A 25,432-nucleotide genomic window follows, 5' to 3' on the forward strand; every position below is an offset into this window, starting at 1 on the left:
TCTTCTCTTTGGCACAGCAGCACTTTTTAATAACCCCTGCCCCAGCAAACTCTCCATTCCCGAAGAGAACAATGCAATGCATTTAACGTTATTCTGATTAATATTTATGGCTACAAGCCACCCATTGTTTTACTACATAGCTGCTAATCAATAGGGGCTCCAGAAAACAGCAGAACAAGCCAGGGGAGCTGTGGAAGCCTTGGTTCTTCAAAAATTATGGAAAATGGCAAGAGGTTTTCCCCTTCACCCGCATTTTTGCAGTTTCTTTTAAAAGCAGAACTCTTACTTGGGTTGATAAATCTACATTTAAGTGTCTCACTATGCTGACCCACATTTGAAAATGTTTACCTTAGCATTTATGTAGCCTCATTAGTGTGGAATGTTTATACTGGCTCCTGCATTTGCACTTACCTATACAGTTACATATTGTGTGCTGTAACTGTGTACTAATAATCCCACTGTATCTCTGACACTCTTTCACAGTAATTGCTCCCCTAGGTGCTGTTTTCCGAAGACTTCTATGTTTTCATCTTTGAAATACAAGTAGGCCTTTTTTTACTATGAAGTTGATAGGAAAGGATATACCATAAAATTTGGCCCTGTTTTATTTCAGTGCCTAATTGATTAGTTGGAGACAGTGATCTGGAAACCTGAGCAAGGTTATACTACATTTGCTCATGAGGGCAAGGCAAACATTAAAATATAATTCCTGAAGACCTGGGCACCGATTCTTCCTTGCTTTGTGCTTTTCTTCTCTTCAGCCTAAGAAAATAATGTGTATTAACACTGACAAAAATGTACGTTATGTTTATATAAATATCGGTACATCTTTGAAATGTGATAGCTGCAATGGCAGTAGTAGAAATTCTTAACATGCTGCATTTCTGGGATGAAGTAAATGGTATACCCATCCTGCAAACTTTTATATGTATGAAAAATACAGTGTCCACTTCACAAGATCGTGTGATCTGAGGGGAGTATGCATTGTAAGTGATGATGATTTCCCATCCCTTCACAGATTTGTGCCTCGGATTTGCTGTACTTTCGTAGTGCCTGGGAAATGGGTGAGCACTGACACGAGTAGATTCCAACATCATTCTGTGTGCTCTGCTGTAAAATAGAAAAAGCAACATAGGAAATGCTCTATCATTTTTACAAATCAATCACAGGGGCAATAAATATTTCCTCAGAGCCTAGAACTACCCACTGCTTCATATTATCTTCTGCTTCATACTCAAGTGAGGTTTTCTCCAGCATCAGAGGGGCTGGAGTAACAAGCTCCTTACTAGGCTGATGACACCCACGTACAGGGGAGAAAAGGAGCACCGGGGTAAGCGGAAAGACTTGACAGCTGCTGGTGAATGAGAAGCAAGGATCCAGGTAGGCAGGGGGATGTCACTGGAGGGAGCTGAGGACGGGGAAGGCAAAGGCATCCCAGGACACCGGTGGGGAGGTAGGAGGAGGATCTCCAGGCTGTGCTGGAGAAAGGAAGAGAGAAAGGATCCAGGAGAAAAAGGAAATCCAGGAGAAAGGATCTCCAGGCTGTGCCCAGCAGGGATTTCCAATGCCCCCGTTTTGCTATGCCACTGGACATACTCGCATCCTTTGGCAGTAAAACCAACTGTCTCCTCAGGACGCATCACTCCAGCAGGCGTTAGTTCAGTCCTTGTCATAACACTAAACCTTCAAATAGCTTAGTGTTAAGCCACCTTCTTTCTCTCCCGCCATCGCAATCCCCATCCCCAAGCACAAAGCCCGTGTATTTTACTCTGATGTGTTGAACTTAACAGGCAAGCCAGAAACCAGGCAAAGGTGATGGTTGTTACCCCACCCCCCAAAATACAAGTGTGGGGAAAAATGATAGACAGTTGAGATAATATCCTTTTACGTCTTTATTTGCCAGTTAAGATCCTTTTATTCCATCAATGCAAATATGCAGAACAGCAGGAAACCATGTTTTAAGCAGCACATACCAGTTGGCTGAGAATAAACTAACTACATTCCCCAAGCAATGTAAAAGTAACAATGCACATCATCTTCCAGAAGAAGAAACAAACAGATATTGCAGCCGAGAGGCACAGCAGGCAGCTTCCGTACAAAGTAGTTTGGCTATTTAAAATGCTAGAACCAGTCCTTGCCCATTTTTCCAACCCTGCCCCCAAAAGTCCTACTATAATTTAACCACTTTTTTTTTTTGCTATCTACATAATATATAAAATATAAACTCTGTTTACTTATAACACTTACTTTTCTTGATAAATAGCTCTTTAAAATATCTACTGTACATATGTCCATGCGTTGACATTATATATATATAGCATTTATATATACGTATGTATGTCTGGAAAACAATAAATATATACTTAATATTGACACAGCAACAAACTGAACATATTCTCATTTTCAAAATCAAATAAAAGAAAACCAGTACAGAGAGAAACAGTGAGGGTCACTTGTGAAGCACAGCATAGCAGGGAGCTTTGATTCCTGCCGTGGCTAGGCATTCAGTATGCCACGTACTTGAGCAGTTGTGGTGTTAACATATTCTTTAACAAATCTGTGTTAAAAGTTACTTCAAGTTGTAGGTTAGCCACCCTGTATGCCATGTGTAACACAGACTGAGCATGAGCTCAGTGGGAAACAAGGGAGACTCGCCTCGTGGCTTGCAACGGAATGAGAAACAGAAAGGGGAGGGAAGCGAGTCTGACGGCTGATGTAAAAAGAAAAGGAAGTAATGGACAGCACATGGCTGGAAGGTCATAAATAACCATGGTAAACAAGTTAATAGACTTAAGTGCTTTTAAAGACGATGTCTGGCACTGCTGCAAAAAGTATGTTGATTATCTGTAGCCAACTCCATGTAATGAACCAGTTTTCGCACTGCCACAAGAAGATACAAATGAAACTCAAATGGCCAAATTCAGATGTTAGAAATGGGGTCACTGCATGACACTGCAAGGCTGCAGGTTCAGAGCCGAACCTGCCCAAGGGCAGCTGCATTCACTGAACATCCTTAAACCTAATGGATGGGGTTTTTTAAAGTATGAACTTAAAAAAAAAAACAACCAAAAAACTCAACCAAAAAAGCCCACACCCAACCCCAAACAGTTAATTTCACACATGCCAAAACATAATGGATGGATATTTTTTAACTTTTCATTTCAAACCAGCATTCTTTAAAAATGGAACTTAATCCCAAAAGAAAAAATGTATATAACCTTCTACAAACATGTTTTGTGTTCAGTTTTGGATTGACCACAGCCATTCTGTTTATTCATTTAACTGAAAATGCTGAATAAAGGCTGTTTCAGTTTGACCCAAGCTGATATCCTTCATCCCCCAACCCCAAGGCTTCGATTTGGCAGCTTCAAAAAAGTCATTACTTGCCTGGGCTCTGGCTTCATACACTCAGTAAGTCATGAGGTTATGACATCGGCTCATGAATGCAGCATTATGTATAGTCCCATTTACTTAAAACTTCTTTTCATGAGCAAATGGAAGCGGGCAGTTATTGTTAAGAGGAAATTATTTTTATTGGACAGACTTCATCCAGCAGCTCAAGAGAGAGGAAATTTTAAAGCAGATAAGACTGCCAATTATTCTTCAGTCATACTTCATCTCTAAAATTTACAAACTTTGCTCCCCACAAGTAACAAATTCAACAACAACAAGAAGCTGCTGTCCTGAATAATCCTGCCATTTCACAACTAGTCCTAGATACCCAGAGAGCACTGCAGAGGTCAAGTAGTCCAGTGTTGAGTTTCATACATACTTAAGGGTACATCACTGGGCTACTGGAACATCACACCAGTGTCGAGTATCTGCACAAAGCCAAAAGTCTGCTGGGTACTTTTAAACCCTTGTAAATACAGAACTTAACAGTGAATAGACTTCATAATTTGTGATATTTTGTATTGAAGGCCATAGATAAAAGTCAAATATAAAAAATCCCAGCAATAAGAAACTCTGTCATCAGTAATTTCTGAATCTCTGCAAAGAAACCATCAAGATACTATGTTTATCTTTACCCATTAAATAAAATCTGCCTTTTTTTTTTTTTTGGTAGAGAAATGAGTCATTTTAAAATGTCTGGGTCTTTTCCACATTTGTATGGACACAAAAATAAACAAGGTAACAGAGAAATTGAATTGTCCTTGTGCTGTGACCACACGCAGCAGAAAAGCCTCCTTTTTTGAATGGCTGAACTTCCAGGACAGCTGTTTACTTGTACAGTCACTGACTCAAAAGCTATCCAAAAGAAGGAAACAGTAAGTACAAAGTGGAGAGTGCCTCTGATTGCCCTATGCTGGCTGGGCAGGAATTTCTCATGCTTTCGGCCAAAGCAAAGGATGAACTCTGCAGCAGCCCATCCTGAGCCTAAACTCGTCTATGCATGCCCTGATTCTCTGCCATATTGGCTGCATGGGTAAGGACGTATCATCTCTACTTGGTATTTTCTAACTACACAGCTAAAGTACTACTAATTTAACACATGCATGATATTAGATATAGGAAACCCCAAGCTCTTGCAGGTTCTTATGCCTCCAGATAGGACTTCACTGAGTTCAGCACTGAGAACATGCACAGATCTAGCAGGAGTACAGGACGGATGCTGCTTCCCCAAGGGCAGGGTCCCTTCTCTGGCTCCCAAACACAGAGGTGGAGCAAGGCTGCTGCTATCACCCTCAGGAGGTGCAGCCCTCACCCTCCACGCGACCAGCATATTCTCCCTGTTGGCACAGGCATATAGGTACCAGACTGCAGACACCTTCCTGTCGCTCCCTGCTGCAGTCACCACTCTCCCTTTGGGCACACGGAAGGACTTGAGTTGTGCCCTCCTGTCACACACCGTAGGCTTGCCCTACCCTGGGTGTGGACCCCAATGCAACTCCCATGTCAAATAAGACATCCTCTCTCAGCTGACCATCCAAGCATTGGAACAGACCCCTGCAGAGCAGCAGAACATTTCACCTGGGCTCTCCCCTTTGGCTCTTTTTGTCTTTGGCAACAGACCAACGTTCAGTATCCTATGTGCACAGGTTGATGGCAAAGGAAAGAGCCTCTCCAACAGCAGCCCTGGGAAAGAGGAATGAACATTTCTTACCTAGTGTATGAACAAGCTCATCTGAGGGCTACTGTAAATTCCAGCAGTAGCCGCAGTTTGGCTATTAGGCCTGCACCAGTTCTAGCAGCATTCATCTCAAACCTTGTGGCACGGCATTAGAGAACAGCATTAAAAGTGCAATTCCAAATATGTGTTTCCTGGTGCGGTACCGCTTTTGAGTTCAATCAAGTACATCTCTGCTATCTGCTGCCCAAATTCTAAACCCAGCGTGAACTCCAGAGGCTACTTAGGGCAATCCAATGTGCTGTCAACTGTACCAAAAGAGCAGAGGGCTTGATGCTGCCAAGAAAGATCCCAGACTGTAAAGTAATGATTTATCAGAACAGTAATACACATTCTATAAATAAACCAATTCCTTCCCCCTCTAAGCCAGGTGGAAGTTTACTATCTTTACACATGACACTACAGCACCTTCACCTCCTAGAGAATGGAAAAACTGTCATACAATCCTGAACCTATACAGTTACTGCTGCCACCCTAGTTAGGTAACAACTTTCCCTAAATCTAGCATAAGATCTCTGTTGTTGTCAGAAGAGGAGGTCCCACCCTGCCTCTGCTCATTCTCCCTGCCTCTCTGGGGCCAGCACTGTGGTCACACAATGAGCTGTACAGGATTCAACCCATTTGCAAGCCAGTACTAATACTAGCATCAGACGGCTACGTAACCAAAGCATTAGATTTTCTTTCTGCTAAGCAGCACTATCTGCATCAGTAAGTCTGCACGGAGGATGGATGATGCCTGTCACCTAAACCTTTGGATCTGGGACAGAAAGGTTGAGCTCAGTAGTACTATCCCTATACACTGTGTCTCGCCTGGGGACTGTTCACTGCAGGTGCAGGGAACAGGATTCCAGCATATCTTCTTGCAGCTGGCATCACAAAACCCAGAAAGACACAGAAAAAAAAGAAAATACAGATAGGAAAAAACCGTCAACTTTTGTGAACCAAAACGAGGTGCAAAGACATGAACAGCAATTCCAGCACAATGGCCAAACCACTAAGAAGCAAGACTCACAAACTTTTTGGTCCATGTTTAGTTCCAGTTTTGGATGATGTTTAACTAGACATGGTTAATTATCCACTGGGCTTGCATTCATGACTTGAACTAGCCACTATTTTCAATAAATGGCTTTTGCCTTACTATAGGAAAACCCTCTTGATCCCCTTGGGCCTAATTCCATTTTTCAGGGGAGAGAGAGATATGATTTCTTGATCAAATTCTCTCTTCTGCATTTCTCTGTGTGTTTTTCAGGGCAGGAACGGGATAGCATGGTATACCACGACAATTATAATGGGAAATTCCTGTTGGCACAGATACTACCTCAGGAATTCTCAGAGAAACTAATTTTTAGGAAAAACATCCAAGCTTGTCAAGGGCTGCTTCCAAGAAGGAACGATGAAAGCTTGCCCAAGGTCTTGGCAGCAGTGGTCAGCCCCAGAGACAGTTGCTAGAACTAGCAGAACAACATGCATAGAAACAATTCTCTGTTTGGGTGTGGTTTTGCAGTATTACATTATTCCTTCATCAGTCACACTATTACACTTTGGGGAATATTTCATGAAAAGTCACACATACGCTCTTCAAAAATTAAGCACTCATTAATAATTTTGGGGTGGGAGTCAAGTTTCCTAACTTCAGCCACCTAAAAATTTAGAAGCCAAGATTCTCTGCAAAGGAGGAGGACATGAGTTTCCAATGGGCACCTCCTTCTATATCAATCTCAGAATGAACCAAGTCAGCCTTTGGAGAGCTCTCTCTGTATTGACTACTGTGTCCTTGCACAGCTGATCAGGACAAGACACCCAACTTTCAGCTGGCTAAAGTCAGATGAAATGAACGACACTATTGATCTCGTGTTCAAAAACATGAAGCTCTGAAACTGGGCAAAGGACAGGCAGGAGCATACAGCAATCAGACAGAGTCATTTGTAGGAGAAGCCCTAGAGAAGCCCTTAGTGGTCCTAAAAATAGCAAAACTGTAAGTGCTTTTTAAAAAATCTAAATTATTCTGACAGTTCTCTTTCTAACCTAAAACGGCAACACTAATATGATGGCCTTGAGAAAGAGGGTCATATTCTCTCTTTTAATTTACTGCTTATCTAAATGTTCTCTTCTTTCCCCTAGTCAAAATTAACAAAAAACCCTGAAAAGGTTTTTCTCAAGTTTAATATAATTTAGTCCTATATGCTTGTGTTCTACGTTTTCCCTATCTGAGGACCTAGCACTGTAAACACATAAGCACTGGAGCAGCTTTATGCAGAAAAGCAGTATCCCTGTTTACAGGGATAATTCATATGCCTTTCATTATATTCTTTCGAGAATATATTCTCAAAAGAATATATTATTTCAAGACTGCAATCTAAAATATTAAAAAGAAGAACAGGACAAACATATCAAAAAAGTTTGTCCATCCCTGCACTGATGACAGGGAAAGATTACTACAGTACCAGTAGCTGGCCACTTTAAGGAGGTGAGAGGTGGGGGTCTTATGTAATTGTTTTCCCTGGAAATGGATGGGAAATTTCCTCATCCCTTTTGTTTTTCACTCACACTCACCACTTGGTGGAGGTGAAAGCTTCTGGGTTGAGCTATATGAAATTAACTGTTGGTGTGCATCTCAAGTGTGAGTTCACAAAGGTTTAAAAAGAACACCACCCATCTAAGCATTATACAGTTTTGGGTTGGATTTCTACCGTTTTCCACCTAAAACCAAAATGCACAAAATTCACTCAAAAGTCAGTCCCAGACACAGGAAATTGTGTGTAAACCTTCATAAGACTAGCCTGAGTTCAGCTGTATAATAAAACCCACAATCACTACTGTGTCATGCCACTTGCCATCCATGAAGGTTTTGCACAACCCATTTTAATCAGCAAATCTGTGCAGTTAACACTGAAGCTTACTGGGAGCTCACAGAAGACCCTCCCTCCCCCAATATCGGGGCATATGCACTGTGGTTGAGGACTGCTTTGTTTTAAAAGCCACACATTTTCCTACTTAATTGTGCTTTAAAAAAAAAACAAAACAAAAAACAACTAGCTAAACCAACACAGAGAAACTCCTAACAAGCTATATGAAAAGTGAGCTGCCGAGATTTTCCATATCACGTTCCACTTTCATAACAAGTCCTATTATTCTGTGTGTTGGTTAGAGGTCTAGTACTACAGCATGATGGTGTCAGCTGTCATGGTAGGAACCATTCATGTCAGACACTACAGAAAATTTAACGACATGACAGTACCTTCACAGCCCTCTGGTAGGTAAGGAAAATCTAAAAGGATCTTCCCAACCTTTCACAGTAAACACAATTGGATAATCTAAAGCACCTGCAAGCAGGAGATGAGTCCATGATATATCTTTCCAATCAGCCAGCTAATACTGTTATTAAAACAGTTATGTCAGCTCTTAAGTCTCCTATCTGTTTTGGGCATTTCTAAGGACCTTATCACTTTGGCATTTAGCCACCAACGGATTTAGTTGATCCAAACACCGTATTTCCTTCTCCTGTATCCTCAGCTGTTTCTAAGATGCCCAAGCCCTTCACAGGGGCTGAATTACCACTTCCTTCAAGAGCTGTCTGGTTCCTATTCTTTCCTATGAGCTGAGAGGAGCTAACAGTACAGAGACATCCTGCTCTTCCGCATGGCTTCGCTGATTAAGTATGCTGGGCTCAATTCTGGCTCCTCAGTCATGATTGAAATGTTCTGCCACTCCCCCAACTGGTTTGACTTTTTAATGGTGTCCACCACACACAGGGCATACAGACAGTCGTCAAAAGTGGCAGCCATCGTAAGGGGCCTCCCGTCCCAGGTCCTCCTGTCGTCCTGGTCCTCAAATGCCTGCCGGACAGCTTGAACCATCTTAATGGTGCCCCGGAGGTAGGGAGATGGGATGTCACTGAAGGCCTTCTCTGGAAGTAAGGAGTTGCTGACTGGCGTGGAGTCCTTTAGCAGGAGCTCCCGCTGAGAAGAGCTGTTGCTCTGTCCGTAGAGATCAGTGCCTATTACAATCAGCCGTCCTGCCGAACCCACCACAATAATGTCTTGTTTGAACTCTCCCGGGACGTTGAAGTTGAGTGTCACCGTGCAGCACACACCACCTTCCAGGACCATCTGAAACGTACAGAAGTCGTCGCTGGTGATCTGCCGTATCCCCTTGATGTGGTCTGTCTGCTTCACGAAGGTCTTGAGCAACCCGTGCACTTTCACAGCCTTCTGGCTAGTGAGGAAGGTCAGGAGGTCAATGATGTAGGTGCCAACCGAGTGCAAGCCCCCACCTCCCATCAGGTCATCGCAGCTCCAGTTGTACTTTTTGCCTAGCAGGCTTCCGCTGTGAACCTGCACCTCGCACACCAGCAGCTCCCCTACGTAACCCTCCTGGATCAGCTGCTTCATCTTCACAAAAGCGGGCAGGAAGCGCAAAACATTCCCCATGATGCTCATGAGCTTTGGGTAATAATGAGCTGCGGTCATCATCCTAAAGGCATCCAGGGGAGTTGCTGTTCGGTCACAGATGACATTTTTTCCAATGCCTGAAAAACAGTTTAAAAAAAAAAAATCATCAATAAAAATATATCGATTGAATAAGCTGAAAGCCTTGAGGCTATTCTTAAAGACTAAGCCAAGGAGAAAGATCCTTGAAAGAAGAAAACATTTCAATATGGTGTTAAAGGCACAAAGATCCCCTCTGACCTGCTCCCAAAATGCATGTACGAGTTTCTTGAGCACCACAGTGAAAATGTATCCCTTTTTATTTTCAAAATGCACTCGTGCCTAAAAATAGCACGAAGGTGAGGGCCTGGACAGGCAACAAAGTAAGCTAAGGTAAGGTGGACTGCTACCCCACATTTGCCACCTTCTGGGAGCAGGTACGAAACCAACCACCCCCACTCAGCTATCTCACATCTCTTCCGTGATAACCTGCCTGTGTGTGGGCTTCTGAGAGCTGAACCTGAGCTTCAGATTCAAATCCCTGAAGCATATGAGTAACATGACCGCATATACACAGTAACTTAATGTAGGTACACTGAAAAGTCTGGGCTTGTCTTCTCAATGGGGTTGTCCCTTCATCCTTCCTGTTCAGACTGTTCAAGAGGCTCTGACTGGGGAGAGGGAGAAGTACTGGGCTTGTTGCTTGACTTAAAATGTAGAAATTGATTCTCACTCATAAAATGCCACGCTATTCTGACAACGGCACTCATTTTTTTTGAAGCAGCTCTGCTGAAATGTCAACAGCGCATCCACGGTGCCAAGGGAGAGCCATGATTGCTCTAAAACAGGTCAAACGTAGCTGTGACAATCTGTTCCCTCACAGAATTGCCCATATGGGCACACTGTTTACTGAAGCTTACATGATGATCCTGTTTTATCTGGCCATCAAGGTGTGCAACTGAATGCAGTGCAGGCTGAGATGCCTAAATAATGGTTCTATTATTGATTTCTCCTCATCAAATACTTTCATTCTGTACCCATACACACATACAGTGACAGAGTCTCCAGTTTCCTTTTGAGTTGCATACAAAGATTTTTTTATGCTTAATGAGCAATATTAGGTGAGCTATACAACACCTTATAGTGCTAAACATGATCTTTGCCTTAAAAGCCTTGGGCTATAGCTGGGCCTGGCACTTAAAAGAGCTGCATTTGGATCCTGTCTGCTGGAGTCCAGATGAATAAATCTGGTTACTCGCTAAATTGCTTTGTGTTTTGATTCTTTTTCCCTTCAGATAGGTGAGAAATCCCTTTTTCTTTAAAGAGCTGTTGTAAGGATAAAATTTTACATGTTTTGGAGCTGTTTGGATGAAGTCATATAAATACAGACAGCTGGCAGGGATCCGTCTGAGCCCACTTACATGAATATTTAACAGCTTGACTGGAAGAAGAAGGGGGTCACAGTCCAAACATTCAATAACTAGCTTATCCACACTGCCTATTCCCAGTCTTTGTCTGCTGCTATCTGAGTAGCTGAAACTGGAGGGAGGGCTGTCACCACTGAAGTGGCAGTCACATCTAGTTAACAACCAAGAAGGGAAAGATCTCCCTTTAACTTGCTCCTATTTACCTTCTACTTAATCAGATAAGTAGACATGTACTCACTTTCCTCTTACATTAGGCAGGAATCCTCTATTCAGCGGCTATGGCCTTTCCTTCTCACTTTTCTCTCTCATCTTTGTACAGACTGCTCCTTGTGACTGAGTTGACACTTTCAACCTTATAGCACATCTTTTCCTGCTCCTGAATAATTTTTTTCTGCATCTGTTTGATACTGGAGAAAGCATTCATCTATCTGCCCTATATTCCTCTAACTGGTAGCTCCAGCTATGCCACTTGATACAGATCACTAATGTAACAGTCCTCCTTGAGTTACACAGACTCTTTGCAGAGAGATTTTAGTCTGGCAAATTAGTTATCAAAATAAGGGAAATCTTAGACAAAACTTGCCCATAGTCAAATCTTCCTGAAACAGTCATTTTCCCCCCAAAGAACCCATATGTACTACGTCATCATCTGACCTGTTCACCACTGATCCACAAGCATAATTTTCTGCTCCAGTTCAGCTTGCATCATTCTGCCTCACAGGCGCCTGTCGCATTTTATCTGGGATCTGTGCAGGCACTAATCTCTCAAGATACGCAGCTCTATACATGTGCTTGTGAGGAAAAGGGTCTGCTTTCGTTAGGAATTGCAGCATGGGGACAGTCTTTTTGCTCTGTGTTCAGTGCCGTGCGCAGTGGGGGTCAGTCCTTCACTGTGTGGGGCAGGGAACACTTGGGACTGTCACAATCTGAGTACCAAATTATAAGTATGAAGGAAAAGCCTATGGGTTTTTACATCCTTTACATTCACGAAAAATTGTCATTAGGATCAGCGTAAGTCAGGCACACATGCAGAGAAAAGGGAAGAGCCCTAAATATTTGTATGGAGACAGGGAAAAGGTGAATTCTTCCACCATTTCAACCTTTTTGGAAAGGTTGAAACCTTTTAATTACAGCAAATCCAAAATGCAAATGTTTTGAGAGCCTTCCCGTCTCTGTGCATATGCTGATAATACATGCTGTGCTCTCATCCCTGTCAGGGATTTAAACAGATTTTTGCTTGGTGCCCAGAAAGCTTTTATACTCTGTTAAAGCTCATGCAGGTTCTTTCAGCACGACACTGCTCAGTGCTTGAGTCTGTGCACACTACAGATCTTTGTCTTCTCCGTAGCTGCAAATCTGCGAGCAGCCACATTAGCTTTCTTGAAGCAAGGAGAGAACATGAAAGGTTTGCTTAATTTAATTTAGAGAAATACTCTGGTGTGTTTATGCAACTAGAATAAGAAATAGGCGGATCAAAACACCATAGTTTTCTGTTTCTTCCCTCTGGTCCCTTCTCAAAAGGAGAGGGGAAAAAAGGCACTTTCCCTTTGAGCCATTCTGTAAAGCAGCGGCAGGCAGAGCCGAGGGCAGCGTGCAAGGAAAACCTCCCTTCTCAATGCTGACAGTCTCATGCAAAGGCATGCTCTGACTGCAGGTGCTGCAGGGGGATTCTCTGGCATCTGACCCGCTTCTGCCAGCCTGGGGTTAGGGCCTAAGCCTGTCCACTTTTGGACAAGACTCTCTAAGGAAGGATGAACTGTTGCCACTTGTCATTCTATCAGTCTGTTTTGCTGTTTCACACATCTTTGAAAATCACACCACAGCAGACAGCAAAAACTTCATTAATTACATAAAAGCAGGGAAATTCAGTCAGTTTGTTTCAGCAAGAAAGTGCAATATATTTGTCCATGGTGATAAGCAACAGAGTCAAATACATCTTATCGTATGAAAGGATACACACTTCTTCCACATGCATCAAGAAATCTGGTCTACAATGCTACAGTTCTCAATCAGATAACTTCTGAGCATTGATGTCTTGAGTTCTTAGGTAAAATGAAGAAGAAAAATAATTTAAGTACACGTCACTCTTTTTGAGGGCTCCGCATAGCCTTCACCCCAGTCTCTCTGCTTGGCTGTGCTTCAAAAAGAGACAAAGTGGTGCCAACCAGGTGGTAAGTGATGTGACATGGGAGTTCTCTGACCTGGCACGGAATAGGGGCTCACTCACAGCCAGCCCCAGTCCAAAGCTGAAGTCGGGTAGCACGTCTCCTAGCAAAGCTCCCGGGAGTGCAAGTTGACTCCGTGAAGTCCATCCTGAGCTGCCATGCAGGGCTTCAGCCTGGGACCTGCTCCATGACCTACTGCTCCACGCACAGACGGCCAGAAACACAGAGAACCTGCACGAACTGGCACTCTGCCGTGGTGCCAGCGAGCCGCCTGTGCCCACAGGCATGGGGCCACGAGGTGGCAATCACTTTAGACCCAACAGGTCTGCTTCCCTGAAACCCTCTGTCTTCTCCCTCCGGCAGGAAAACAGGAAAAAAACAAATTATGGTGAAGCTGGAAGATGTCCACCCATGAGATAGACCAGATCCCTAGGCCAATGACTTCAGTATAACTCACTCTAGCAGTCCTTAAAAATGTGAAAGGACGTGACTTTGAGCAAACTTACACCAGAGAATTTGACTTCTAGGTTTGGTCGCTAAAGACTGAAAGATGGCAACACCTGACAACTGCTTGGTTCCTCTTTAAAATGAATCAAAGTTTCCAGAGGAGGTCAGCATCACAAAACCACTACTGACACTTGTGTCTTCTCACTTCTCAGTGTCTCACAAGGAAGGTTAAGGGCTGAACGGCCCATCTTGCCTATTCTTTATCTTCCAGGGTGCATATATCTCCCAAGCCAAACCTCAACAACTTAGATACCAATCTGCATTTATTCTAAGGAGGTTATTTAAGAACACTGATCTTCTCTGAAGAAGTAGATGCCTAACCAACTCTCTAGAGCACCTGAAAGAATAGTAAAAAAATTGTTTATGCTGTCATTGGTGCTACCATTCATTTGAGTGAAGATTCCTCTAGCACCTTATGCTGGAAAGTCAAATTGTAACCATGATCTAATGGTTTGTTACCTACCCCACAGTAATTATTTTTGTCAGGATGTCATGTGATTTATTTGCAAACCTCAGCCTTCATTTTAGAAGAAGGAAGCCCTTGTGATGTTGAGATAATTTTGAAAGCCAAACAGCCCAGAAGTGGGTGGCAAGTAGATACAGTCCAAGGTAGTAGCATTTACAATTTCTTCCATGTAAATGCAAGAGAAGAGTAAGGAGCTAGAGTAATAATTTAACTCCCAATTTTTAAATGCCTGGTGTTTGCAGCTCTTCATTTTACAGATGGCTCTAGCTCCTTGGCTACCAGTAGGCCAGGTTTCTTTGTCCCTGTAATGTCCCTGTGCTGCACAGTCTAAAAACAAGCAGAACTCCTGGGCCCATAGTGCAGGAAGGGTAGAGCGGCTGTAACTGGCACAGGCTTCATCAATTCTGAAACCTGCAATGTCAGCTTTCTTTTCCATCTACTCCGGTTGTTTCAAATAAGGTGAGAATCATTTTCACATAAAAAATTCCAACTAATTAAAAAAAAGTGTCCGTCACTGAACTGAAGTAAGACTAGTCCTCTAGCCTCAGGACATGAGGCCCCAGTATGATATTTTCTCCTCCTCCTATTCACAAGAAAATCAAAAAGGGCTCTATTGGGAGTCTGGGCATATAATCAAAACCTTCACTGGCACCAGAAAGATTCATTAGTTAACAGTCGCTACCTATTGCTCTTGGTCAGGATGGGGGTGAGAAAAAGGGGAAAAGAAAGTTTTGGTGGACTAAGCTAAATTAGTCAGCAGAAAAAACATTTCTAAAGCTGAAGAGGAACGGTCAACATTCAAGGAACAGTCTGAGAGACTGAGCAAATACAGGAGTGGTGTAAGAGCATGCTTACCAGGTTATTTCAAATGGATGATTTTAAATATTTATATCAGATTATAGTATCTTCTTCAAACATGTTTTTATTTTTTAAAAAAGAAGCTAATACAAAATTAAATTCCAAATGGTGACAATCTACACCATCATTAATACAGTTACAATAAATAAATATGGGCAAATTTTTCTTCTCAGATTTTGACCACTGCAGCTGCTGTTGCTGCCTTTAGATCCTATGCAGAATCAGAGGGGAAACCATCTTTGGCACTCAGTTCTGTTCACAGCTTGTAAGACATGTTGCAATGATATGTGCTGTATTATAAGTACGCGTACTAGTAGTTGTAATCAGATCACAGTTTCCAATCTAATGCAGTTTGACATGGTTTGCAAATACAAAATAGTATCATCTAATATATGAATGAGGAGTGTCTCGTTCACATTTCCCCAGCATTCTAACACTCAAAAAATAAGCTGAGATATTCAGCAACTTTTATAAATAAGAAATACAGCTACTTTTATAAATGTGCCCAAGTCAACAAACAAAAAATAGCAAGTTTAGTTAAAAGGCTATACTTTGCTGCCAATCATTCATTTTGGCCATACTGACAAAAGACCTTTCCTTAGGAATATATCAAAAAACCATAGTCAAAACAAATGGCTTAAATCAAAAGTCACTACCTCTCATGTAAATAGCTGATATACAGCAATTTGTTCTTCTGCGCATATATACACACATTGCCAACTCCATGGTTTTGCACAGAAACCATCTCAGAAAATACATAAGGCACTGGGAGCCAGCGCATGGTACCCTACAGCTAAACTGATGTTTCACATAAGCTGACTATCAGTAGAACTGTGCATTTTGCACACTCCCATACTAGGCAGAGATCTGTCTGCGATACTAATCACGTTAGCTGAGGGTACTACTGCAACTGCATTGGATATTCAGAAAATGTGTTTCCATTTCTATCTTGCATAAAAATTAAAATTAATTCTGGTGTATACCCATATGCAAAAACATACAGAATAATTCTTTCCCTTAATAATAATGGCTTCAGAAGTCCTCACAGCTATTTGAACCATTCCCTTCTATTGCTTTCTTTCGAATTTGCAAAAGATATGACATTTAGAGGCTATAACTGAGCCAGGACCTCAAAAAAATCTTCTCAGTTATCTTACAGACTCATTACAACACTTAAACACTCTGAACAAAAACAGAGGTTGGTAATGAAGTTCTCTTTCCTTTCCATATTAATCATTCCCTAAAAAACCCAGAAGAAAATATAAGAGATCTGAACTTTAACTGCACGGAACCATTAACTACAGAGGAGACCCACAGGACTAAAAGCAGGTGACACTATTTTTTCTGTTTCAGAACTGTCTTCGTGGTAGCCTCACAGTCACGGCCCCTTTTGTATGAAGCTGGAACAAACCAGTTCAGTACTATTCCATACTTCTAGCACATACGTACTAAGGAGAGACACACATCATTGAGAACGCCCCTTGGAAATTGCATGCAAGTAGAGAATTTGAAGGCTGTACGTCATACAGCCACTGTTCATTTATTTTAAGTTTTGGTAGCTGGAGTGGCTCTTCAGCCTCTCAGAGATACAGCAATCATATAGTCAGTTTAGCTTGCTATATGTATGATACGCCACAAATTTTGGCACCATAAATGATGATTTTCTGATCTGCTCTTCAATCACTTCAATATTATTTGGTGAGCAGCATCGCCTCTTAATTACAACTCTGCAAACGGCTCCTTCCCCGCTCAGCTGCAGATGATGACATTAAGGATACCTTGGCCCCTGGCTTTTAGCAGCAGGCAATGCCCCAGCACCGTTTCCAAACAGTCGTCTCAACAAAAGGTGCTTCTTTCGTTTCGCTGTCTCGCCACAAAACTGCTGTAGGGCCTAGAGGGACATTGTGCTTATGAACATGAAGCTCATCTGGGTGTGGGAGCAGTGGGACAGGACTGGCAACGTGGGCATCGGGAGGACGCAGGTAAAGCCCATAGTCCTGCTTCCCTCCTGGGGCTCCCAGGGGAACCCAAGGTGGCTACGGGGGCAGTTCTGGAGTCACTCCAGATAAGCAAGCAGGGGCTACGGCAGAGGGAAGCGGGAAGGCAGCTGAGGAAACGGAGAAGGGGAGAAGAGAGGGAACGGGAAGGAAGAACACTACAAGGCGGAAAGGAGGATGCTGCAAGGGGCTGTTGCGAACAGCCCAGAGGAGCTCCTGCCGCTCCAGGAGCTGCACAGCGAGCCCCAGTGGTATCAGCAACATCCCCACTCCTTGGAAGCCCATCCTAAAAGGCTCTCCTTCAGTCCAATATTAGAGTGAGCCCTGCTAGCATCTTTTCTGCAGAAAAAAAAATAACAATGGAGGAGAAAAAGTTTTCAGAGAAAATTAGCACCCTTCTCTACCCAGAGACGGGACAGGAGGGAGGGACAATGAAGAAAAAGCATCTACGTTAAAATAGTGATACGTGTGTGAGTTAAACTATTGCCCAATATGCACACCAGGCTAGAGGAATGTAATACTGGGACAGGCTATTCTACAGGGCTGATACTGTTTTCTGATGCATTACCTGTGGAGATGTGTGAATCACATACCACACAGTGATGAAAAGCTTTTTAATCCCTCAGAAAATGGTCTAGATAAATATGGGTATGTACATTTCTAGCAGGAGGAGTGGCAAACCTGATAGAAGGCTGCTCTGCTCCGGGAAATGAGGAGCAATTTCTGGGCCATCTCATAAAAACAATCATTCAGGTGATTCGAAAACCTTTTCACACAGGATAAGGATTTTTTTTATTAGTATATAGAGGTGTCTCTGCTATTATTAGATGCCGCTGCTGTCGATATTGTGATACAGTAATAATTATAGTAACAATAAGAACAATAGCTGTATTTATTGTATTCAGTGCACAATCTGTCACTCAGTTCCTTGAGTAGCATGAAAAAAGCATTTATTTCAATCAATACATCTGCCAGGGGAAAATTGATGGCAAGACAACGTTTCTTTGAGGAAACCTTATTTAACAAAACTTTTGACAAGAAGATAAATCTGGATGATGAATGTCTAACAAGATTGGCATTAGTCACAGCCCTAACATTGGCCAAGGCAATCTTTGTTAATCACAGATACGTATAGCTGTTACAAAAAATGAAGTTACTATAGCATAACGAGTCATAGCTCACAAACTGATTCATATTAACAGGGCATGTGTGTATTCCTAGTCTGCAGTAAGTGTGAAGGAAAATAACAGAGACTGAAGGAACATATTTTCCTTCACAACTGAAACAGACGGCGAATGCACACAGGGAGTAATACACCGCCCTGGTGACAAGCAACAGCTCATTTGGCCACAGCAAATCAATGGCTTATACAGATTTTACAAACCAGCATCTCTTCCTCTGCATCAAAATATTATGAAGCAAAAGAACACATGCACTGTTACGTTTTATTGTCAACTGGGAGGAGACGCACTTTACAAATATTAGATGAAAAATTCTATACAGTAAACACGCACATGCCCAAACTGTACACACCACCACCTAAGTGAGGGTCTCAGTTCACGCACATACTTCTGGCCCTGGTGCATCACACCATGATTCCAATTTTTCGGCTGGTTTATCCTCACTGATGTAACCTCTTTTCCACACAACTGCTTTGAAAACAAAAACTTAAACATTCAAATACACAGGAAAAAAAGGTGTTTGTGACTGCCTCTGCCTTAGCTGCCCTGTAACCATAGACTAAACCAAAGTTCACTCAAGTGACTACCTGCACAATGAAAAGAAACACCCTCCAAAGATGGAACAGTTACCGCTGCTAGTGACACATGAACAGCATCTCTGTCGACAGTTTAGGTGTCACCCAGCAAACAAAACGTGCAGCTCACCCAAACAATGCGAGAACTGCCAAGCAGGCTCAACTAGTACGAAGGTTAATATGAGCTGTGAGCTTAGAGAAGTGATTTCAGCTGGGTTAGCGGTCTGTAAAACCATTCAAGGAAACAGAAAAAGCAGGGAGCTGGTTTGTCTTGAAATGAAGAGATGCTGGGTTCTTTGTAGATAGCTGCTGAGGTGTGGCGCCTAGCCTGGGAAAATACTGCTGCTGAGTCCAAGAGATTATAACAATGCCTCCAGGTAAATTAAGTGTCATCTAATCAGAACCAGGACGGTTCATCAGAATGAGAGAAGATTGTAATGATGATATCAATTTTCATTATGTATTAATATTGGCACTAACTTTTATTTGTGTGGAGGTAGTCATTAGGGTTATGGACTGGGTGCATATGTTACTGTTGCTGTAGGTATAAATGCTGCTGTAGCAGTATGCAAGGCACTTTGAAATACATGCAGTCCTTTTGTGCTTGATGTTGGACTCAGGGTTGCTTCATAAGGTTTTAGGTAGTGCTGCGAGGAGCAGGGAGTTGGACTCAATGATCCTTATGGCTCCCTTCCAACTTGAGATATTCTATGATTCTATATGACCTCTTCTGCAAAGACCATATGTCTCCATATGATTTTGACAATGTGCTGACTTGAAGGTAACTTTTCTAGTAAGTCCATACAAATTTTTGATTGCTTATTCTGTTATTTTGGCTAGCTGTGGCCTTTGATTTAGGAGTATAAAGCATGTGCATCACTGAGTCCATAGGCAATGTGCTTGAGAGCAAGGAAAGCAACCAAGTCTTGCGTTACTACATATGCCAGCACACTTTGCAAGGCAAAGCAAAATTGTTAGGAAAGGGCTAGACATGGGCTACAGTTTGATGCTTGGTTTATAGCCCACCTGGCACATCATTCTGATCTCTTCTCTGTAGGCACTTATGCAAATAACAACACTGGAGACTGAAATAAATGAAGCACTTAGTATTTTTTTAAGTATTTAAAAACCTTTAACTGCTGGGAAATCTAGAGAAGGTGCAAATACACCCTGACAAACCAGCTACTTGCACACCACAAGGAAATGCTTCAGGGGTCCCAGTTTGAGATTATCTGTTCAGGCATCTGAAACATGCTCAGACTTACATTCTCTGAGCCCTACTTGGATGCTTTCCATGCACTCATATGCACTTGGGAAAAAGTATATGGGACAAACCATCCTCGCTTTCCCAAATTTCTGTTCAATTTCTATATCCTCAAATCCCCATCAAAACTGTAGGGTCACATCCCTGTTGAGTACTTCCCCGTGCAAGGGGGGGGGGGGGGGGGGGGGGGGGAAGGGAATATCAAAAGACTCCCACTACATACTCAATCTGAGAAAAAAAAAACATTCTACTTAGACCTTATTGAAGCACACACTCATTAATTTCAATGAGGTTTTAATTGTTTTAGGACTAAATAAAAAACTCAGTGGAAGTCTCTGTATTTGGTCCTTTATTTATTCCAATTACTCTCAATCCCTCTATTCAACTTCCAGAGCAAAATGCACACCATCAGTCCAGTATATTATAATACCTTTCTTTTCCACAGTAATGAAATCACAGGGCAATCACAGCCTATGGTCAATCTCTATTCTCCCGAGACATTATTATCTGTATTTAAATATGTTTCTTTTTGTGTTAGCTGACAACAACTAAATGCCCAGCTGTTGTAAAGGCTTTGGGAGGATTAGGAAATCAGGCAGTTCAATTTTCTTTCAGCTTGCCTTTCCATCACAGAATTGCTTACGCTTACCGAGTCAGATAAATTTATGGCTGATAATTAGAGTTAATTTTCTTTATGTTTCTCTTGCCTACCCTTTCCACCCCCATTAAAACTAGCAAGTTGTAATCGGGTACTAAACTGACAAAAGATAAACATCAGACTAATGTCAGTGAGTAATTAATGCAGCCATTATTTTGGCAGATTTGCACAGGATCCACGAACCTTTATGAACATTGAAAAATTATACCTCACCAGCCAAGTGACAGGGAAAGTGACAGAAAATCCAAGTCTTAAAAAAATAAAACCAACCCTGCAAGTTGCAGTGTCAGATCCCTATCTGTATCTCACATGGCGGCATCATCATGCAGAGCAGCAAACCCTGTTCTCTCCCTGCCCTTTATATTTCAGGATTTTTTTCTTCAGTAAACATTCAGCGATACTATCTGTTTGTGTGAGATGCACTGCAGTTTCTAGTATGATCCTTTCTATGTGATGATTATATGAAGCAGCAGCTTTGCTACCTACTTAACCCAGGCTCTGCTCCAAACATTTTTCTTAACCTTATTTCTCTGCAATATTTTCAGCTGGAGTATTTCTACTTCTTTTCCTGCCCAGTGAAGTTTGAAGGATCTCTGTGCTGAAAAAAAATGTGTGTCAGCCCTGCAGTGCTGGATGAATGGAGCATGCATTTGACCTACTTTTCTGATACGAGTGGCTAAAATAAATTCTAAAATCATTACTCGCCTTCCCAAATACTGTACTGACTACGGACACCAAAGGATCCAACTATGGACTGGGATGCACTAAGATAAAACTGTAAGCATTTGAAAACTGCACCCCAACACACAATTTTGACTTTACTACATAAGCACATACAGACACACACGCATGCCGAGGAAGGAACACGAAAGAAAGTCCCTTTCGCATACATAAATACAAGTACATGGCAGGTGGAGGTGAGCAGTGTCATTCCTTTCATTCGGTAGTGAGCATATGCACACTCTATGTGTCCCCGTGTGCATCTGCATGTACAGGCTCACACTGTAAATCATGTCTTCTCTTTCAAATATACAGCTGCAGCAATTGGAAATGTCAATTTATAATTAGCGGGCAAACCCTACTAGAGCCCATAAGGCTGTGCCTAGCAGTGGAACCGGATTTTCCGGACCAATATGAAGTTATGCAGGGATGGATGAATGCCAGGTTGCACAACACGTCCTGGGGAGGAGAACGTTCTCTCAGTGGTTTCATACTTTTTGTGTCAGCAGGTCCCCTCTCTGCTCACTGAGTGGCGTCAGCAGCAGGACTGGAGAGGCTGGCATGACTGCTCCACTCTCAAGAAAGGCCACAGCAGAGAGGAAGAGAAAAGTTGGGAAGCAAAAGGTGTCAAGATGGAACAGGTCAGCTGGACCAACCTCCCAACTTCACCCAAGGGGCTCAAGGCTGCCTTTTCTATCTGCATGTTTCTGGTGTACCATTTCACCAGGATCTGGGAGACTACAAAAGCATATACACAACAGTCAGTCTGCAGGACAGTATTCTTCCACCTGCCTAGGTCATCAAAGTTTGCCTAAGACTACCAACAGATGAGACCATGGCTTGATTCTGCATGGCGTCTCATTTCCACCTCACAGTTTAAGTCCTCTGCTCAGACCAGTGGTGGTTTTTACATCTTGCCAAGAACAGCAAGGATCAGGACCGCAGACCACACAGGTAAAGAAAATAAGTTAGCTTGGCCCACATAAGAAAATCAAGCCAGTTTAATCAAAATGCTGATCATAATGAAATCCCTTTGTTGGAAAGCTGTCAAGCCAAAATACATTCTCATAGAAGACCCCCACCTCTCTGAGTCAATGTTGAGTAGCACAACTCTATCCTAGACATTACTGGGTCTGGTTCCTTCAGTCCAGCCCTGCTCCCATTTTGAAGTTAATGAGAATTTTGATAATGGATTTTTCCAGGGAGTTGGCTTCAGGCCTTACCAAGCTTCAGGTCAAATTTACCTCAGCTGTAATTCCATTAATTAAAGTAGTCACACTGGCCATTGGTCTGGCTCTTCAAGCAACACAGTCAATGGAATAACAGTGAACAGATGACAAGCAAACTGTGGTTTAAACTACCCGCACTTTCGTTAACTTCTCATCCAACGCTACTTTATAATTCTCAGGTTCTTTGAGAAACTTCTAAATAAATTATAACTGCCATCACCACCACCACCAAAGGCAGTAGCCTTAGAATTGGTGTACTTTCTCAGGTAGTATTTTATTCCTGTCAGTGACAGCTAAGTGCGCCTAAAGAGAAGCCATAAACCCATTCCGAAAAGCAGCAGCGAGAATAGATCAAAGTGAATCAGCAATTCTAACTATGTGAGATGCTGACATCGTGCTTCCCTGGCTCCAACCCTGGGTCCATAAGAAAGCTGGATGCTTGATTAATTACTCCCCAGACTGCAGAGCTTACAGAAGAGCCAAGGACTCAGTGGCAGCCCAACCAGCTGACTCAGAAAGCAATAACTCATTGGATGCAATCTGCCTGGATGCCAGATTGCCCTGTCTGCAGTCAATCCACAGACTAATCCTCCTGAAAGGGTTTCTTGGAAAATGCCATTCACACTCACGCTGGCTAAGTGTGCACTGGACAAGACACAGCTACGCTACAGTAACAGCTGAAGCCGTATTTCACTATGCTTTTCCACAGCTTGCTCTAACGGAGACTGGGAACTCTTCCCCACCACTGAAAATATGCCAGAAAACACGTCAACATTGGAACGTTTCCCCATTATGTTCAGTAGGCTGGATCTAGTCAATTATGGTAGCCCAACTTGACATGTTCTTCATCAACCTCAATACCTGGTTTTGATGCATTTGTACTGTAATCCCAGAACCCTCTTGTGCTAGATGCTCCACAAGCACACAATGGAAAATGAGCCCCTATTTGCAACAGGCTTTGTTTTACCCAGTACATGCTGGATACCTGGATTAGAAAGAGGGGTCAATGTGGGTAGATTCCTCTCGCTGTGCCACCTTCAGACAGACCTTCTGCTACGGGAGAAGTGCAGCCCAGGTTGCCATACCTTACGCTGCTCTGAGCTCGCTGCAAGGCTATGTTCGGACCTCATCCCTCTGAAGCCCCAGGAGAACTTGAAATAATATTCCAGGCGTAGAAACTTAAAGGTGAGAGCTCTCCTGCACTTGACCTGCACCATGGTGAATGAGAGAAACATAATTTTTATCCACCTACACTCTTGCAGGTACATATCCGATTCAGTGAAGAATATAATACCTGTAAAGTAGGTCAGTAATTCTTAGAAAGCACTTGCACTTATGCTTCCTTCCAGAAGCTGTGTAACACATTGATCTCCAAGGAAAAGGAGGGCACAAAGGATGAGGCATTTTCAAGTGAATAAGAATCACTTTATTTCTGAATGACAGTATGCAGCTAGAAACCTAAAGTCCTTCAACTACTGAACTTTTCAGTCACAGATTTGGCTCAGATTCCTATCCAAAACAGCCCTAGAAAGTTGTTGGTTTTTTTTTCAACCCAATAACACTGTTTTCCCCAAATACATGTTATTTTCTACCTGTAGTCCCTCCAGAAGAATAATGAGCAAGAACTCACAAGGAGAAGTCTCACAGTGGGCACAGACAGATTTCACTGTAAGTCCTATTGACATGCAAACTCTGATCTTCTCACAGAGTACCTCTCCACTCACACACGGCAACTCAGGAGGCCCAGGGTTGGGATGCTAGAAAGAAGCTTAGACTAATTAATTGTATTTCTTTTTCTGACTGCAGTGTTTTTCTGCCCTGCTAGATACTCAGAGGCCAGGATGGGTTCCTCTGATTAACAGTACCTCATCATGAAATCAAAAGAAAAGCTGCAGGCTAAAGAAAACTGGATTTCTGTTAGCAAGGATTTGCTCTTGGCAAATAATTATAATTGCCAATGTTAAAAGGAGATTGTGAATTAACTACAGCAGACATAAAAAATAAATTTAGAAAAAAGCTTTCAATAATTACAGTGCATATGTCAAATGGAAATTACTCCAATTTGCATAGCTCTGCAGTCACATTGTACAATTTCTCAAGTGGCTTCATAACAACAAGCTTGTATCTTTAAAATCATTTAATATAGCCCAGAGTTTTAATAACTCAAAAGATACTTCAGTAAGTACAGATGGAAAGCTAGCCTAGGAATCTTTTTTTTTTTTTAAGGCCATGTCTATACACAGTTCATTATTATTTCATAATGATACATTAAAAAACATACCATCCCTACCCCCAAGCACACACATGGTTTTACTGATAAAAAGTACTTTATAGTGGTTTGGCTCATTTTTATAGGTCATCTTTACTCCAGTATAACCAGCCACATCACTGCAACTCTATGTAAAACATCATGTCCTGCATCTTACATCAGGACTAATTTCCATGCAGGTCAGACAGACAGTTCCTTGGGAGGTCTGTATTACTTGCAATGTGCTTCAGTCTGGATGAAGTTTCCGGTTAGAAACCAAATGTGACTGCGTGTGGGTGGATTTAGACAAGAGCTTTGCTCTGCACTCCAGCCGAGGATCACAAGCTTGTGGGCCATCAGAGAGGACCCCTCTTGGCCAGTCACACAAGTTTGCCACTCAGGTCTTGTGTATCAAGGGGCTGATTCCAAATTCATTTGCTTGTTGCTGCTTAGGAATGGGGGAAATTTATTAAAACCACCCTCTTATTTTCCCTTTCATTTATAGCTCCAGCCTATTTAAACTTGAACTGGGAATCTCCATATGCCAAAAAGAAGGCTCCTTAAGATGCATCGGAACTGAGC

At 42.4% G+C, this 25,432-nt stretch overlaps 1 protein-coding gene across 2 annotated transcripts in view; it reads right to left on the minus strand.

Moving 5' to 3' along the window:
* Positions 1 to 1,879: 1,879 nt before the first annotated feature.
* Positions 1,880 to 25,432, minus strand: part of GFOD1 (glucose-fructose oxidoreductase domain containing 1) — a 75,795-nt gene continuing 52,242 nt past the window's right edge. For both annotated transcript variants that reach the window (XM_030041911.2, XM_030041912.2), the window contains exon 2: positions 1,880 to 9,656. In XM_030041911.2, the coding sequence (XP_029897771.1) occupies positions 8,737 to 9,656 (920 nt within the window). In that variant the 3' untranslated portion in view covers positions 1,880 to 8,736. The remainder of the gene's footprint in view (positions 9,657 to 25,432) is intronic.

This window comes from Aquila chrysaetos, chromosome 18 (genome assembly GCF_900496995.4).
Source record: "Aquila chrysaetos chrysaetos chromosome 18, bAquChr1.4, whole genome shotgun sequence".
Lineage (NCBI taxonomy): Eukaryota > Metazoa > Chordata > Aves > Accipitriformes > Accipitridae > Aquila > Aquila chrysaetos.